Source organism: Ostrinia nubilalis, chromosome 23 (genome assembly GCF_963855985.1).
Source record: "Ostrinia nubilalis chromosome 23, ilOstNubi1.1, whole genome shotgun sequence".
Lineage (NCBI taxonomy): Eukaryota > Metazoa > Arthropoda > Insecta > Lepidoptera > Crambidae > Ostrinia > Ostrinia nubilalis.
The window spans coordinates 6321031-6338937 of NC_087110.1; the positions used below are offsets into that span (position 1 = coordinate 6321031).

At 40.0% G+C, this 17907-nt stretch overlaps 1 protein-coding gene across 1 annotated transcript; it reads left to right on the forward strand.

Annotated features, from left to right (window-relative positions):
- The first annotated feature begins 35 nt into the window (after nucleotides 1–35).
- LOC135083214 (proline-, glutamic acid- and leucine-rich protein 1-like) lies at nucleotides 36–17906 on the forward strand. The gene is made up of 11 exons (XM_063977949.1): nucleotides 36–141; nucleotides 361–412; nucleotides 506–587; nucleotides 1748–1880; nucleotides 4365–4696; nucleotides 10605–10745; nucleotides 11508–11606; nucleotides 12676–12804; nucleotides 14531–14617; nucleotides 16196–16294; nucleotides 17635–17906. Exons 2-11 carry the CDS (start codon nucleotides 375–377, stop codon nucleotides 17755–17757), a joined length of 1263 nt encoding a protein of 420 aa, XP_063834019.1. The 5' UTR covers nucleotides 36–141; nucleotides 361–374; the 3' UTR covers nucleotides 17758–17906.
- Nucleotide 17907: the final 1 nt, after the last annotated feature.

A 17907-nucleotide genomic window follows, 5' to 3' on the forward strand; every position in this document is an offset into this window, starting at 1 on the left:
TTCTAAATAACAAAACTGGTACATATTTTTCCATTTATTGCATATTTTCAGTAGCAACGATATGAAACAGGCGTCAAATTTGAGTTGCCAGTGAATTGATGTGATTTCGTCTTTGTCTTGTCTATTTGCTGTCACCCGGTGGTGCGTGCGTGTTCATCAATTTCCTAAATTATTGGTGCTAATCTAATTCAAATCCAACACTGAGCCTTGGAAGAGTATCTTGATGATATTATCATTTAACTCTAGAAAAACAATGGGACCAAACCGCCGGGTTTTTCGATGTGCTTGTTTTGTTAATTATTGTATTAGGTAGTTATCGATTTTTGGTGTGTACGATTGATTGCTAATTACCCCTTACAGAGTGACTAATTGCAATGGACGTGGACGACTCAGCAGTTGACCTTAGTGTCAGGTAAGTATAGTTTTTTGTGGTTTACTGTTGTTGTTGATAAACATGCAGCTTGTAGTAGTAGTTATGTATAATTATGTAATTTGTTGCCTGCAGGTCTTTGCCACCTGAGCTGAGTGAGCTCAGAGCTCTAACTGCTAGTGGTCTAACTATAACGCCCGCTCAACCACCACCCCATGTAAGTGTAGTTTTAGTATATAAAATGAAGAATATTTTGTATTACACATTACATTTAATATTAAATAGTAGCTGTACAGGTAGATAAGAAAGTATATTTTCCTATAATAATGTTATATTTTCTCATGCTCCCCTTAGATTGACAGAGTGAGTATTACTGTAAGTTGATTTTGAATACTATTTCATTACAAATTTTATTTTGTTTTGTTTTGATTATATTTCGTGTATAATTAATTTATAAATATAACTTTTCACAGCTTAGTATTGAAATGCCAATTACTTTGAAATATAAATAACATTTTGTTATCATGAAGCAGGAAAATATTCAATTGCATTATTTCCCTCTTTTGAACAGATAAATTAGCAATTCAAATTCTTTTTTTACACATTATGTATCAATGGCACATTGCATAGCGATTCCAAGGTCATTTCAAATATTTCTTCTTATATTTGTAAATATCATGCATAATATTAAAAATTAGACAACAGTCTTTCGGTATTGGGAAGATAATGCAAAGATTATGGTATTGAAGTAATATTTTATCTTCAGCTCGGGAATGTTTGTGGTTTAATCTTTTTTATTTATTTAGCCTTGTTGCAAACTGATGATGCGTATTATGTATTGTTATTGGGGCATAAGACAGACATTAACTACAATGTTTACCAGTGTTTGTAGTAAACATTCTTTTAATGAAACAATCAACTTATATGACCTATTATTTTTATTATGACTGAGTTACTTTGGTGTAATGCAAATTTGTTATGGTAATTCATGGACAGAGACATCATCTGTCTTTATGTATAGTTTCGTAAAACATATTGAGTAGTCCCAGTACATAACATAACACTTTTACCCCCTTACTAATAAAAAGTTATACAGTTGTTGAATGCTGTTTTAAAATGACATTTCCATACTAAACGTCACTTTAAAACACTGTTCAACGAGCGTGTAAGTTTTATTAGTAAGGGTGTTTTTGTCTTTGTGTCTCAGACATTTTTCCCATTACTCAATCATTTATTGCTTCCATTATGAACTTAAAAACTTTATGGCACAAAACATTATGGCACAGCAATTAGAATGACCATTTTGAACCTATGTCATTTGCAACTTACAAAATGTTAAAAGAATCCTGCTGTATTCAATGATCATATAATTCACAGGGCTCCAGCGGCCGCCGGGTGCTCCGCCCGCGGTCTGAGCAGCGCAGCTATGCCGAGAGCCCCGACATCGTTCTGTTGCCGGCCGCGCCTCCGCTCCGTAAGCCGTCGGCGCCTACGGCTGCTCCTTTTACAGGTATTTAAAGCTTTTTATTGGGACTTAATAGATACATATACCTCGACCTCGGCCTAAAAACAGTTCGGCATTAAATAGCCCAAAACAGCCTGAAATACCAGGAGAAGCTGACCGCCCATGTTAACAAATTAGCGCACGCTCTGAGTGGGGAAGGCGCTCTTCAGCACACCCGGCCCGGAGAAATGACATACCGAGCCTACATAAAAGATTTACCACCTGACATCAAGAGAGTCGTGTGAAATGAATTTTCACACAAGTATGGCTCTCGAAGAAAACATAATCTGAGGAATCAACCAAAGAAGTGGCTTATTGTTGAAAAACAGATTGCCATGAAGCAGAATCATCAAAAAAAAAATTGGGACTTTATGTACAATAGTCAGCATCAAATAGTTCGTGACACCCAAAGTAGCCAAAAAGTTCGCAACACGCCTTTGTTACACCGGAATAGGGTTGTGTTATGTACTTTTTGGTCACTTTGGGTGTTACGAAATATTTAACGCTAACTGTACTAAAAGATTTTTACGCTTTATAGATGGCGCAGACCATCGATTTCTCGCCGGCCGATAGTTTAGTCGGGCACTTGATCAGTATGGGCATGTATGGAAGTGCGCACATTACACTGATTCGATTTGGCCGATTCTTCATACAATTTAAAATCGGACACAACTATCGGCCAACTAAAAATCGATGGTCTGCGTCTAGTCTTATTGTGCACATACATAACATATTGAACATACAATTAAAGATAAGGATTACACAGAATAATGTCATTATTTCTATCTACCAGTAGGGTACTTAGATTTCTTTTGTGTCTTCATGATGCTTTTATCTCTTTTGATTGTTCAAATAATTTTACCCATTCTTGGTTGATTAGATTGAGCTTTGTATTTCCTATGCATTTTGATTATTTTTGATATTGAACTTATCTTAAAACTGTGTAAATGAAATGTATATGTGAAATGTGTAACAGTTGAAGTTTCTTTGAAAATAAATGCATTTTAGTTTATTAAGTTTGTTGCAGTTGTTTAATCATACCCTATCTATCTTGTTGTTTCTGTGATTTTATCACCAATGTCATTTATAATAATAATTGATTTTGTTATATGCATTTATTGCTTTTGTTAGTTACATACAACTTATGTTTTGTAAAGTAGTTGGATTAAATAAAATGTAAATATTTACTTATTCCAAATTATACTAGATAAGATAAGATACCTTATCTCATTATAAACTATGAAGTGATAAAAAAGATTTGTATTAAGGTGTAGGTACATACACCTGACGAACGACAGATCTGTACCCCTAGCACGAACAATTATCGTTCTTGGTATGGTAATTTTTTTTATGAACAGCGCCGCAACGGTCGATTAATGAACACGACTATGAGAGTTATTACGTGCTCAAGGTACACATCAATTTGAAATCTACAAACACTTATGTAGTTGTGATAGGTACTATATTGCCACATAAAGCCAGGATCTACGACAGACTTACTACGTGACGTGATTGGTATTTTTCCTCTTCCATTTCCTAGAAGTCCTTGTGTTCGAGATGAAGGACTTCTGGGAAATGGATAGGGAAGAACCACCTGCTGACACATCATCAGCGAAAGAAGATGAAGATGGAGCGGATTGAAGATTTTCAACAATCAGATTTGACTTACATAAAAATGTAACTCAAAAATATGTACCTACTATATTCTGTATTTCGTGTTCTGTATATTCTGTGTATTTTACCCTTAGGCTGAGTTGCACCACCTAACTTTAACGGTAACTATGACGATAACCGGTGTATTTTGTATGGAGTTTTATAGATTTTTGACGTTTGTTAAAATAAGATGGTGCAACCCAGCCTTAGTGTTTTCAAAACATTGTTACTTTGGAAAGCAACTTTAAAAAGCAGTATTTCACTTGCAAACATAGAGAGCTTTCATCCCATCATTATCAAGGAAATAATATGCAGGGCCATTATTACTGTTTAATTCACATAGCCACGTGTTCTACGAAGGTGGAAGTACACTGTCTTATAGACTTGCCCCTAACTGTCAGAAAATAGCAGTTTTACAAATATCGGACGATAGTTTTCATAAAGTTCTTATCTCGTTATCTTCTTCAGCTAAGCTTATGTTAGGAGTAGACCACAACAGTCCACCAGACGATGGGGTTCAAAATACCGACCATTGAATTAGCAGTCTGACACTGACACCGTAGGGCTAGTTGCTTGATCATGATGTATATTTTTAAGACTCTAAACCCTTGAAAAAGAGGCTGATAATAGTGACTGAGTTTCTTGCGCTGCTTCTTCTCAGTATTAGCCCATTTATTGTCCCGAAGCAATGGTAGGGTTAATACTGGGAAATCGCAATTGAATATCGCAGGTTTCTTAAATGTCTCAGACATTGCATCACGTTAGGTCAATTTATTCTTCTTAATAAGTAGTCCCACATATACTTCAGTAATTTAACAATAACTTCTTTATTCCCAGACGTGAGCAGCAAGCTAAACTCGGGCGCAGTGAACGTGTCAATAACTCCGAGCTCGCTGCCGCCGCCGGCGCCGGAGTCGCCGCGGGACCCTCGCGACGATGAAGAGTCTGAGGACGATGAAAATGAGCCCCCGCTGGCATTGGCCGGGCACCGGGTGAGTGCGGGAATAGCCGGGAATGATGCCAGGGCGCGAACATTACCGGGAATGTTGCCGGGAATAACTCCGAGCTCGCTGCCGCCGCCGGCCCCGGAGTCGCCGCGGGACCCTCGCGACGATGAGGAGTCTGAGGACGACGAGAATGAGCCCCCGCTGGCATTGGCCGGGCACCGGGTGAGTGCAGGGAATGTACCGGGAATGATGCCAGGGCGCGAGCATTACCGGGAATGTCGCGGGAATAACTCCGAGCTCGCTGCCGCCGCCGGCGCCGTAGTCGCCGCGGGACCCTCGCGACGATGAAGAGTCTGAGGACGACGAAAATGAGCCCCCGCTGGCATTGGCCGGGCACCGGGTGAGTGCGGGAATAGCCGGGAATGATGCCAGGGCGCGAACATTACCGGGAATGTTGCGGGAATAACTCCGAGCTCGCTGCCGCCGCCGGCCCCGGCGTCGCCGCGGGACCCTCGCGACGATGAAGAGTCTGAGGATGACGAAAATGAGCCCCCGCTGGCATTGGCCGGGCACCGGGTGAGTGCGGGAATGTAGCGGGAATGATGCCAGGGCGCGAACATTACCGGGAATGTTGTGGGAATAACTCCGAGCTCGCTGCCGCCGCCGGCCCCGGAGTCGCCGCGGGACCCTCGCGACGACGAGGAGTCGGAGGACGACGAGTATGAGCCCCCGCTGGCATTGGCCGGGCATCGGGTGAGTACTATAAAGGAAACCAGAGCCCAGATTGAGCTAAATTTCAACTGCAACGCGACTGGACGACGAACGAACATCAGCTGTTTTGCGTTATGACACTTGACGTACACTTGACCGGCCACCGGGTGAGTACTATAAAGGAAACCAGAGCCCAGATTGAGCTAAAAAATTTCAACTGCAACGCGACTGGACGACGAACGAACATCAGCTGTTTTGCGTAGATACACTTGACGTTATGAGTGTTCAGATATTATTGGTTAGTTGTGTGTATAGAAGTTATTGACTAGCATCTGCTCAGATATTAATGAAGTAATGCATGTTCAGATATTAATGGTAACTTGTAGTGTATGGAACTTATTGACATTTTAAAATGTTCAGAAATGTTTGGTCACTTTGTCTCCTCCGATATATCTGACGGCGACTGTACACATACTATAATGAAGTCGAAGTATTTAACAATGACAACAATAAACACGCCCACCTGCCAAACATCAGCCAAGTCATATCACAAAATTCACAAAAACACTTGCAATTTCAAACAATAGAAAAATAACAGTTTTGGTACCTTCTTAACCTTAGCAAATATAGGTGATACGGGTTTGTAAGACAGTGAATACAATAAATATCCTACCTACAATTTTGTATTTTGTGCTCACATGTTGTATAATTTATACTACCCTGTGTAGGACGTTTTTCAAGTGAATATTATACCACATTATACTAAGTTAATGTTTATTTCAAGTCACTTACCTGAATCATTAAATCAGATTTAATATCTGCTTAAAGATAGACTAAGTTTAAGTTTTTGTTTTTTTTTAAAATAATATTAAATTCCGGAACTACGTGCGTCGTCTGAAATAGGTGTGCGATGTGCGTTCACTACTACTATTCCCAAGTAGCAATTGGTATTAATGGCAAAATCTTACTTGTCTTAACCCTATCTAAATTTACACTTAAGCTAAAACCAAATTAACTTAGAATAGAGATTTTTTTCTTTAAGACTTTATATTCTTCATTGAGCGCTACTTAAGCAAATTAAGAATACCCAAAACCAAGTTAAGTATTCTTTAGATAATTTGGTCTTAAGTTATTCTTAGCTTAAGTTAAAAAAAACTTATTTTACTAAATTAAGATTTTTTGTATGCTCACTTAATACTAAATAGTATAGATAAAGTATTATTTAAGTGTTGCAAAGTAAATAAAGTATTCGTAGATTTACTTAGGACTTTTTAAAGACCATTGTCTTAGAAATAGTTTTCTGAAGATTAAGTTAATTACTTTTTGACTAGAATTAGTACATTTTGAGAAAAAATACTCTTAACGGGACGATTTCGATAAAACAGGATCACGCACGCCTATTGATTCAAGGTAATGCACCTGCGTGCGCAGCTTATTGTATTAATTTTTGATACAGAATGCGTGCGATCGCCCGCAAACTAAATTATGCTATTACTAGCGGCCGCCCGCGACTTCGTACGCGTGGATCCCGTTTTACCCCCTTCATCTATCTTACGCGGTTTAGATTTTTCATACAAAAGGATTTTCCCGCTAATTCCTGTTCCCGTGGGAATTTTGCAATTTCCTGTTGTAACTAAGCTTTAATAAAGTTTACTAAGATACCTGCAAGCCAAATGACATTGGGAACTTTTTGCCCCACTTTTCGAAAAGTAGCGGACACAAACGAAACCTATCACAGATGATACATACTAATATCCAATAATTATCCGTGCATTTTTTTTCTCTCTTATATGGGAATATTGAGAAAATGAAGTTTTAATATTTTATTTTATTTTACATTTAGGTAACATTTTTGACGACCTCGGTGGCGGAGAGGCGCACACACCAGTTTTCAAGGTGTGCCGGGCCAATCCTGAGGTCCCGGGTACAATATAGAAAACGATCTTTTCACATTGTCTCTGGTTTGGGTGTGTTGTGGTTCGTCGTTCCCGATTTCCATAACACAAATGCCTTAGCTACTTATTTTGGGTTGGAGTAATATATGAGATGTTGTCTAATATTAATTTAAGTATTTATAATATTTTATTTATTTATACTATTTTATTTATATTTTTTATTTATTTATATTATTTTATTTACTTTTATTGGTTACTCTGCATTGCCAAACAACATAACATATAAAAATATCAAATCATTTTAGACAAATATATTTTCAACTTAGACTCGTCATATCTCAGAATTCCCATATATCACAACATAGCGCTTTAAGTGAATATACCTACAAGTATAAAGCTTTGAAATAAAATACGTTTCATCTTTGTCCGCCGTGGGGCATTTTCTCATATTAAAGTTCTCAATGTCCTTTCAAGCGTCTAACTTAAGCGGTTTAGATTTTTCGTACAAAAGGCTTTTCCCGCTGATTCCCGTTCCCGTGGGAATTCCTAAGTATACTATAACCTGCCCAGGAGTACGAAGAATAATTGTACCAAGTTTCGTTAAAATCCGTCGAGTAGTTTTTGTTTATATAAGGAACATACAGATGGACAGACAGACAGACACAAAAATTTTACTAATTGCATTTTTGGCATCAGTATCGATCACTAATAGTTATTTTGAAAATATTATATTCTATGTACAGAATTGACCTCTCTACAGATTTATTATAAGTATAGATAAGTAAACTCAAAATATGATTTACTAAAATATTGTCTAAAATATTTTCGAAATTGTATGGTAAAGTTGGGTACAACATGATATTATACAATTTAACTAACTAGGTGACAGTAGGCCTACCTTTAAAAAAATCTTAACATAATAACTACCGAAAAATATTTCTATTAATTGTAATCCACACTTATTTACGCTTCTCAATCTTCTCATTTAATAAATTAGAAACACTGTGTGATTAAATTTAACAAAATCACAAATTGTTAAAATTCCATCAAAACAATTAATTAAATAAAAACTTTTCACAATAAAATACGTCATGTGTTCATTAATACGGCAAAAATCATAATGGCTGATATTCAATAAATTTAATTGCTTATAGAGATAAGTGTGTCGAGTGGAGTGTCGCAATTACAAAGTTCAAAGAATACTTTACGAAATATGCGGGTGGTGCAATTTACCCGCCCTAAATGTTATAACAAAACTAAAAACGTAAAAACCAATTAAAATCCTATTAGGACCATTTTCGACTTCCACACGGACAATCCGAGGAAGAAATCATGTAATTAATAAATTAGCTAGTAAATGAATTGTTCCATAATGTATAGCAGGACCAATAATTTAGCAAGACTGAGACAGAATGAAAACTATATAGTTTTAACTAAATAAAACTAAAGATCTACTTGATACCATATGCACTTAAGTAATACTTCATCAAGTGAATTTTAAGTGTAAGTTAAATCTAATGTTTCTAAACTAATACTATGTAAAGTATAACTTGACTCAACTCTTTCTTCACTAAACTTACAAATTCAAAATCTTCTATACTCTTAAGACAAATTAGAATTACCGCCATTATGAGCTATGTGTAACAAAAAATAAATCAGAAATTAACCAATAATATCATAACAAGAGGACATTTAAATTGAAGTACGTCTTTGTTACACTTTTTCTAGTTGCATAAATGTCTAGGAACGTTTGCATAAAATAAAATCTTATTTTATAACCTCAAAGTTTTCTTTATACAATACAATTTCGTAATATTTTATTTATCTTATTAGGTTTTTTTCAAGGCCCTCCTGTTTTATAATATTATCCATTGATTTTACACGAGAAACCACAATGCGTTTTATATTTCCTATGCAAAAATGACATTCACGGTCTATTCTAGACATAATATAAATTAGTTATTAAAATAATTTAATCGCCATTTTCATTAACCTTTATCTAAAGTTGATTTAGTGTTAAAGATCACAATGTTTACTAAATTAAAGTTCCTCTTTAATAAAAAGTGTCTTACATAGTTCTTCATGAAGTTAAATAAACCTTAGCTGTAAAAATAATTATTACTCTTAAATAAGTATTCAAGATATCTTCAACTCTATTTCCTTGTCTACAGTCATACTACACGTTATATTATAGTACTTGTTTAGAAATTCTTAAAACTACACTCTTAATTAGGGTTTAAGTCTGCCTTAAGCGTTGTCTTAACTCTGTCTCAGTGATTTCCAAAGGATTGTGCGCTTTTTTGCTTACCATTGTCTTGGGGCATAACTTCAAGATTTCTTGAGTGCGACTATTGTCTTGGCCAAGACAACGGCTGGAATTAGGCTACTAGTCTTCAAGATATCTTCAATGCCTTATGAAGATAATCTGTTGCTACTTGGGTTGTACGTATGGACGGCATAACACTAAGCTATACACTGTAGCATCTCTTTAGTTGTATTAGATGTTATTTTGCAACGAAAATGTGTAATCTGATTTGCTGTCGACTACTTAGCGTCAAATAGTTCATGACACCCAACGTAGCCAAAAAGTTTGCAACACGTCTTTGTTACAATGAGGGCTATCGTTTTTATACTTAACAGTTGGCACCCCTGGCGATTGACAGGACCTTACTCTACAGTGGCGCCATCTTGATGAATGCAAATGCGATAGTCCTCCTACCACTTTCGCGCTCACCAGTTGGTGCCACTGTCTTCGCTACTAGCAAGTGACAGGACCTTACTCTACAGTGGCGCTAACTGGTGAGCGCTAAAACGATAGCCCTCATTGGAATAAGGTTTGTTATCAAGTTTTTGGCCACTTGGGTGTCACAAAACTATTTAATGCTGATACATGTATTGTATTGTGTATTTCCATCTCTGGTTCGTACTTCTGCAAGTCTTCTAGGATCTACAGACCATCAATGGAACCCCACCAGTGAAGACTGATTGGTATTTTTCCTCTTCCATTTCCTAGAAGTCCTTGTGTTCGAGATGAAGGACTTCTGGGAAATGGATAGGGAAGAACCACCTACTGAATCATCAGAGAAAGAAGATGAAGATGGAGCGGATTGTGACAAGTGGATTGGAGGTTTTTTCTAAAGATTATTCTATTCTATTTATGTTTATCAATGTTATTTTTTTCGTGTCATAGCAAATCAGTCATCCCATTTTTGTATGTTTATTTATTATGTTAAGCTACATATTAAAATTACAGTAACTATCAAAGTATCAAATGAATACCTTTGCAATATACGAGTATGACTCATCTTGAATTTGAAATAGCTAGTCACTCCTCTAGTCCACATTTCGTAATAATAAAGATGGTTTTTCTCTCTCATTTTCTATGTATAGAGTAACTAAATGAATAACTATTGTTTGGTAAATGTATTTCCTTGTTTTATTTAACACTGTCAATTACAACAATAAATGTTTTTTATTTATTTATTTTGAGCAAACGATTTTAAACCCAATCCCCTTGTTTTCAGGAGTTGTCAAGCGCCGAGATTTGGGAGCGCGAGCGTCGAATGCGAGCGTTGCGTGAAAAACTGCGCGCGGAAGAAACGCGCTTGGTGCTGCTTAGGAAAATACGGCAGTCGCAGCAGTCCACTGGCTTGCCGCCGGCTAAGGTGAGTTTTCACTATACAAATTATAGGTCTTAGCTTAACTCAGTGCTGAGGTATGTGAGCGGCATGGGAAGGTGCTTTTGTAACGTTAAACGCCTGCAAGAATCTTCAGATTTATATTATATGCTCTGTCACGTCATAATGTTTCAATGTCACCCTTCAAGTGGCAATGACTGAGTTAAGCGCTAAAATTGTACTATATTCTTGTTAGTCCTTCCAGCTATTGTACTGTACTGTAAATGTAATGTATGTATAAATGTATTTTCGATCACGTAACTTTCTCACCATTTGGCGCCAGTATCATAGCTGCTAGCGACTGGTTCTTACTCTTAACGTTCATTCTTTATAGCTTGTCTAGATCAGAAGACATCCACTGCTTGACAAAGGCTTCCCTCAAGGATTTACACAACAACATAGCCCCGATTACGCTAATTTTTAACGTCTCCAAAACAGACGCACTTCTTCGATTCTGCGATACGATTGGTCAAAACAGTCGACGTCAGCTGTTTAGACCAATCGTATCGCAGAATCGGGGCTTGCTCTGCCCGCATCCAGGTGCTTCCCGCGATTTTCTCTAGACTTTCTGGCAGTGTCTAGTCTGTAGTGAGAGGTCTGCCTACATGACGTCTACCGGTCCGTAGTTGCCACTCGAGAACTTTTGCCCCAACGGCCATCAGTGCCCCGCCCACTGCCACATAAGTTTAGCAATTCTCCAGACTCAGTGAGTTTTCCTACTGATGTCTTTATGTATATTTTGTTTGTCAGGACACGACGACTGGTACCGCGTTAGCCGGTAGCGGCTGCGTGGTCCCGCCTGGCGTCACCGTGACGCCTGCGCCGCCGCCTGCCCATCAACAGAACAAGGTACCTTTTACCTTATACTCCTCAGCATAAGGTCATTATTTCAGTTTCTCTTCCTTATTTGTCAGTGGTAAATGGAGGTCTTGGCATACAGGGTATATGGCCAGATGGAATGCAGGGTTAAATTACAGATCCCGCAGCTGAAAACGTTCGCGTTACACCCGACAAGGCACGTTTATACGCACTGTCATTCTGAATTTTAGTTTACTGTGTTAGGCTGGAATACCCACTGAAGTATAGATAGAAGATCTTACCTCCTGCCACAAAGTGCTTGCGGCTGCAGTGATGCAGTCGCGCGTTTTTGTTTATATCAGGGGTGGCCAACCGGTCGATCGCGAATATTAGTCCAGTCGATCGTGGCAAGGCAAAAAATACTACATGATTGTGTACTAAACTATGCTGTTTCATTTAAGATTTCAAGAAGTATGTAAGAGATAGATCGCCCAGGGTTTCGTTAGTAAACAGTAACCTTATGTCTAATCAAGTTGGCCACCCCTGGTTTATACGGATATAAACAAAGTAGTACGACCGTCGCGCTGTCGTGACGCGGTACTTTTCAGCAAACTTCAAGGCATCCTTAATCGCGGATGACGTCTTTAGGCTGGTTTTAGTGTCACACGGACCGTCCGGTGCGAACCCGCTCAGCACGGCCAATCTGTATGAACTTCTAGGGAGCGTTTTAGAGTAATGCGGTCCGGAGGAACCGCTCCGCTCCCTAGCAGTTCATACAGATCGGCTGTGCGGAGCGATCCGCACTGACAGTCCGCGCGACACTAAATCCAGCCTTAGTGTTGTAATGTCTAAATCTGATGCACTATGTATGTATGTATGTATGTAAGTAAGTAAGTATGCCTTGTCCGCACCAATTGTACAAAGTATGCAATTTTATTAAAATCCAATTTTATTAAACATACCTTGTTGAACATGTCAGAAACATTTTTTTGGATTACAATCTAGATTAAAACTGTATTTATTGTTGGTTGTAAATGTACCTTGTTGATTGTACTCTGATTGTTTTTTGTACAAATAAAATAAAATAAAATAAATGTAATGTTTCTTATTGTTTTCTCAGCGGCCAAGCGGCGCGGGCACGAGCAGCGGCGGCTCGTCGCACAGCATCGTGCCGGGCGGCTACGTGTCGCGGCGCACGTCGTCGCTGCCCGGCGGCGCCACGCTCACGCCCGGCGTCTACCGCTCGCAGGTACAACGCAGTACCGAGCGCGCCCGAGAGATGGCGCTGTGCTGATTTACTTCGCGATATTAAAGTCATCATCATCATCATCATTTCAGCCATAGGACGTCCACTGCTGAACATAGGCCTCCCCTAATACTTTCCACGTGGATCGATTGGTAGCGGCCTGCGTCCAGCGCTTCCCTGCTACCTTTACGATGTCGTCGGTCCACCTTGTAGGTGGACGTCCCACGCTGCGTCTTCCGGTACGCGGCCTCCATTCCTGCCCCATCGGCCGTCAGTTCTGCGTACTACTTATTTTCGTCCAAAATACCTCAGTGCCTGAAGACGAAAGTCTACAACCAATGTGTGTTACCAGTGATAACTTATCGCTCGGAAACGTGGCCTCCACTATAGGCCTTTTACAGAAGCTCAAAGTTGCACAGCGTGCTATGGAGAGGGCTATGCTTGGTGTTTCTTTGCGAGATCGAATCAGAAATGAGGAAATCGGTAAACGAACCAAAGTCGCTGACATAGCCCGACGGATTAGCAAGCTGAAGTGGCAATGGGCAGGGCACATAATACGCAGAACTGTGCTGATTTACTTCGCGATATTATAGCTGTGGCAGTGGGCAGGGCACATAGCTCGTATAGCTGACGGCCGCTGGGGCAGGAAAGTTCTTGAGTGGCGACCACGAGCCGAAAAACGTAACGTGGGCAGGCCTCCCACTAGGTGGACCGACGATCTGGTGAAGATCGCGGGAGGCGCCTGGATGCGAGCGGCGCAGGACCGGCCTTTGTGGAAATCCTTGGGGAGGCCTTTGTCCAGCAGTGGACGTCTTTCGGCTGAAACGAACGAACGAACGATTATAGCTGACCTTGACAAAGTAACATTCATGATAGTTTTAATATCGAAATAGCTTCACGGAACAAACACAAAGTATCGGGAAGAAGATGGAGTGAAACTAGACGGGCTAAAACTATCGCCCGTATTCACAAACATTACTATGAGGTCTCATAGTGCGCGTGGACGCACATGGTGACACATGACCCAATTAAAGAGCTCTATTCAACGCTGGTGCGTTCGATTTGCTTCTTCACTTAAAAGCAAGCATCGTTTGTAAGTACGGGCATTAGTAACTTAACCGTCAATAAGGCTGGTTTTAGAGTCACGCTGTCGCACGCTGACTGTCAGCGCTGACAGCCGAAATGTATGAAGCGTCGGCGCCCTTCAATTACATACATATTGATCTGTCAGCGCGATTCTAAAACCCGCCTAATGTGTAACGACATTTGGTTATGTTTTTGTAACGAACTCGTTATTTATTCCACTGAAGTACAACACCCGGCAATAAATATTGCACATCGACCTTTGGAAAGAGACAATCGGGTAATTTCGGCTCGTAGAGCATTATCTCTGTCGCACACTACCTATACGATTGACAAAACGTCATTGACAAAACATTATTCAATGAAAATATTGTCCGAACCCTTAGTATTTCTCTTTGACAAATACTTTAACATATTGTGAACCACTTTTCTTTCACGACTATAAAAAGTTTTTAGCAATTTAATTCACAAAATCAATTGCACTAATTTAAAATAAAGTTTGTTTACACTTTGACAAAACGTCATTGTCAGTTGTGCGAAAAAGATAACGCTCTACGAAACCGAAATTAGCCGATTTCTCTTTCTTAAGGTCGATGTGCAATATTTATCGCCGGGTATTGTATAACAATAATCTGTTGTTCCGCAGTCTTCGACGAGCGGCGGCGCTAGCATCACGCCGTCGGTCACGATCACGCCGGCACCGCCGCCCGCCTCGCATAATGCTTCCTCGAAGGTAACCATATTTATTTTTTATACACTATTTTACTCTATATGTCATAGAAAAAAACATTACACTTTTCATATATCATCACACAAATACTTTACAAATTTGAATTTGAATTTGAATGTACTATGGGCCATACTTCCAGCTCCCATTTCCAGTCATGTCGTCTCGTTCTATCGCGAAGAATCGCCTTTTGATGAGAGCGAAAAAACGGAAATGGGTAGCTGGAACTGTTGCCCACTGTACCTTCTGAATGATCAAAGATCAAACTAAACGTTTGGCATCTTACTTATGTGGTTTCAATAGAACGATTTTGAAACAAAAACTAGTCTGATATGCTAGCGATTGTATAAAATGTGTTATTATACGTAAAAGCATGATGCTCTATGTATGAAACGTTCTATTACAAGCCGGCACAGGACAACTCCTCAGTGACCAGTAGCACGAGCGATGCAGTGAGTATGGACATGTGATGTATCTTTATATCACTGTATGACGTTAAAGGTCACATATATCTGATTATTCGGGTATCTCATATTCTCTATGATTTCCCATAGAGATGTTATGACTGGACTTGGACAAAACTTTTTACCTGATTGATGTATGTGACCTACCATGTATACATATAGTGTTGATTTAGAACTATACTTTTGAGATATTCCAGTTACATTTTAAATATATTTTAGTAAGGGAGCCTTAGAAAACGCCTAGAATTTATACTATAACTAATGTCAATTATCTTTGATATTTATCAAGATAAATATAGGTTGATGATTATCTTTGACATCGAAACTATTAATTTGCCATGCAGGTTTATTTCTCGCATTCAACGACTGCGTGTACTGAAACCTTAACTTTATTGCGGGGATGATGCGTTTTTTTACATCCCATATGTAGCTACAACGTAATGTCCAGGGTTTGAAAACTGGGTCTGTATCTGTGTAGTTGTAACGGTATGTGTCACAATGTTTCTGTAGCGACACGTTGGCCCCATAGTTCCGCCTCTCATACTATAAATGAACTTTATTAACCTTATTCGCAAGGTATTTTTAAGCGCGAAAGATACGGGGCTAACGGGTCCGAAACCGTCTGTAGTAGTAACGTTGTAGTTGTATGTGACCCTATGGATCTGTAGCTATGTAACACACTGGGTCCGAAGTTGTAACAATAAAGGTTTGGCCAAATCAACGCGTGCAGCCTGCGTGCGCGATGGCGATCAGACGTCATTTATGAATTTGTAGCGATGAGTTCACATCGACGCGTTCTGTCGCGGCGATCGATACACGCGCAGTGATCGCCATCGCCTACACGATTTGTGGCCTAATTCACGTATTTTGACAGTCAAGATCTCGCTGACGTTCAGAAGTCGTCCCATTGAAAAACAGTTCTAAATCCGTATTCACAAGGGTAATTTTAATAGAACGATTACTCGATAGGATCGCAACTCAGTGTTTTGTTGTCGTTGAAGTTTTGTTACGTGAATAAGGCTACTGTACGCTTTGGCTTGGCCGAAGCTTAAGTGACTTCCTGGATATCTAGTTGTAACTGCATGTTACACAGTGGTTCTAAACTCGATTGGTGTTGCAGGCGAGCTCCCGTAGTTCTGAGGACACGCAGACGCCGGCGCAACGTCAGGCCGCCGCCAAGCTGGCGCTGCGGAAGCAGCTGGAGAAGACGTTATTGCAGGTATGATTACATCTAAGTACTCCTCTCTTCTTCTCTCTATTACGGTATATTTGATAGCCGCCTGGCTATGCCAGGGGTTGCGGATTCGATTTCCGCACAATACAATCATGTGTGTATATGTCAACGTGAAATTGTGAACTCTGTCAGTTTATAATATAACGCGTTAGATTGTAAACTAACAGTGGGTTAGGTTAGGTTAGATTGTAATTTAACTACGTCAGATTATAATCTGACGAAATTCACAATTTTACGGTGACATATATACCGGAGGACGCTGGGTGGGCACGGCCTCCCCCAGGATTTTGGGGTACCGTTTCGAAGATGGTACGGGACTATTCCCACCTCTCGTTCCCACCGCTGCATCTCGTGTGTAGCCAGGATCTTAGGTAGGTAGTTGATAGTACTCACTCATGAGGTTTGATACTAATCCCCCCTGAAAATTAACCCTAGATACGCCAATGAATATAATGTGCTTACTGCTGGAAAAAGGCCTTTCCCAAAGGTTTTCATAACGACCGGCCTTGCGTCACTGCCCGCATCGAAAAACTTCATTAGATCGTCGATCTACAGCGTCTGCCTTTTGCCTCCTCCTGTCCGTATTTTTTTATCCCACTGGCCATAAGTTTGAAGTATGTAAATTGCTTATTTTACAAATAGCATCCAATTCCCGTAAACCGGTTACGCGCACGTTTCGTTCTGCTGACTTAGGGTTTTTAGTAAGCTACGAACATTGTAATCATGTGAATTTTAAACATTCAATATAGAGACACCGTACATCAAACATGTGTTTCACTTAATTTCTACTGCCGTCTTCAACACCCTAAACCTAACACTACAAGTTCTACGAGCTATTATCGAGCGTGATATATCTGTTAATTTAGTTCCTACAGATCTCGTTTCTAATTCAATGACTTATCAAAACTGTAATTTGTATTAAATTCTAATTAAAAGTGTAAAGTGGGCAGGCCCCCCACTGATTAAGGTCGCGGTAAGTGCCTGGATGCGGCCAGCGCAGGACCGACCGGTCGTTGTACAAATCCTTAGGGTACGCTTTTGTCCAGCAGTGTGTCATTTGACTGAAACCAACGAAATTGTAATGAGGGCTATCGTTTTTATACTTAACAGTTGGCACCCCTGGCGATTGACAGGACCTTACTCTACAGTGGCGCCATCTTGATGAGTGCAAATGCGATAGTCCTCCTACCACAATAGCGCTCACAAGTTGGCGCCACTGTCTTCGCTACTAGCAAGTGACAGGACCTTACTCTAAAGTGGCGCTAACTGGTGAGCGCTAAAACGATAGCCCTCATTAAAATGGGATTATTTGTAATGATCACCAGATCCCGCCGCCCAAGCCGCCGCCGCCCGAGATGAACTTCATCCCGTCGCCCAGCAATACCGACTTCGTGTACCTCGTGGGGCTCGAGCACGTCGTCGACTACATCACCAACGAGGACCGGTGAGGCACATCATCATCATCATCATCATCATCCCGCCGCCCGAGATGAACTTCATCCCGTCGCCCAGCAACACCGACTTCGTGTACCTCGTGGGGCTCGAGCACGTCGTCGACTACATCACCAACGAGGACCGGTGAGGCACATCATCATCAT

What these genes read in the sequence shown, in the direction of transcription:
- LOC135083214 (XM_063977949.1), top strand. Translation starts at nt 375, where the DNA reads ATGGACGTGGACGACTCAGCAGTTGACCTTAGTGTCAG. An exon ending in TGGCATTGGCCGGGCACCGG is followed by an intron (nt 4,697 to 10,604) that starts GTGAGTGCAGGG and finishes CCTTGTTTTCAG; the next exon opens with GAGTTGTCAAGCGCCGAGAT. An exon ending in CCGGCGTCTACCGCTCGCAG is followed by an intron (nt 12,805 to 14,530) that starts GTACAACGCAGT and finishes GTTGTTCCGCAG; the next exon opens with TCTTCGACGAGCGGCGGCGC.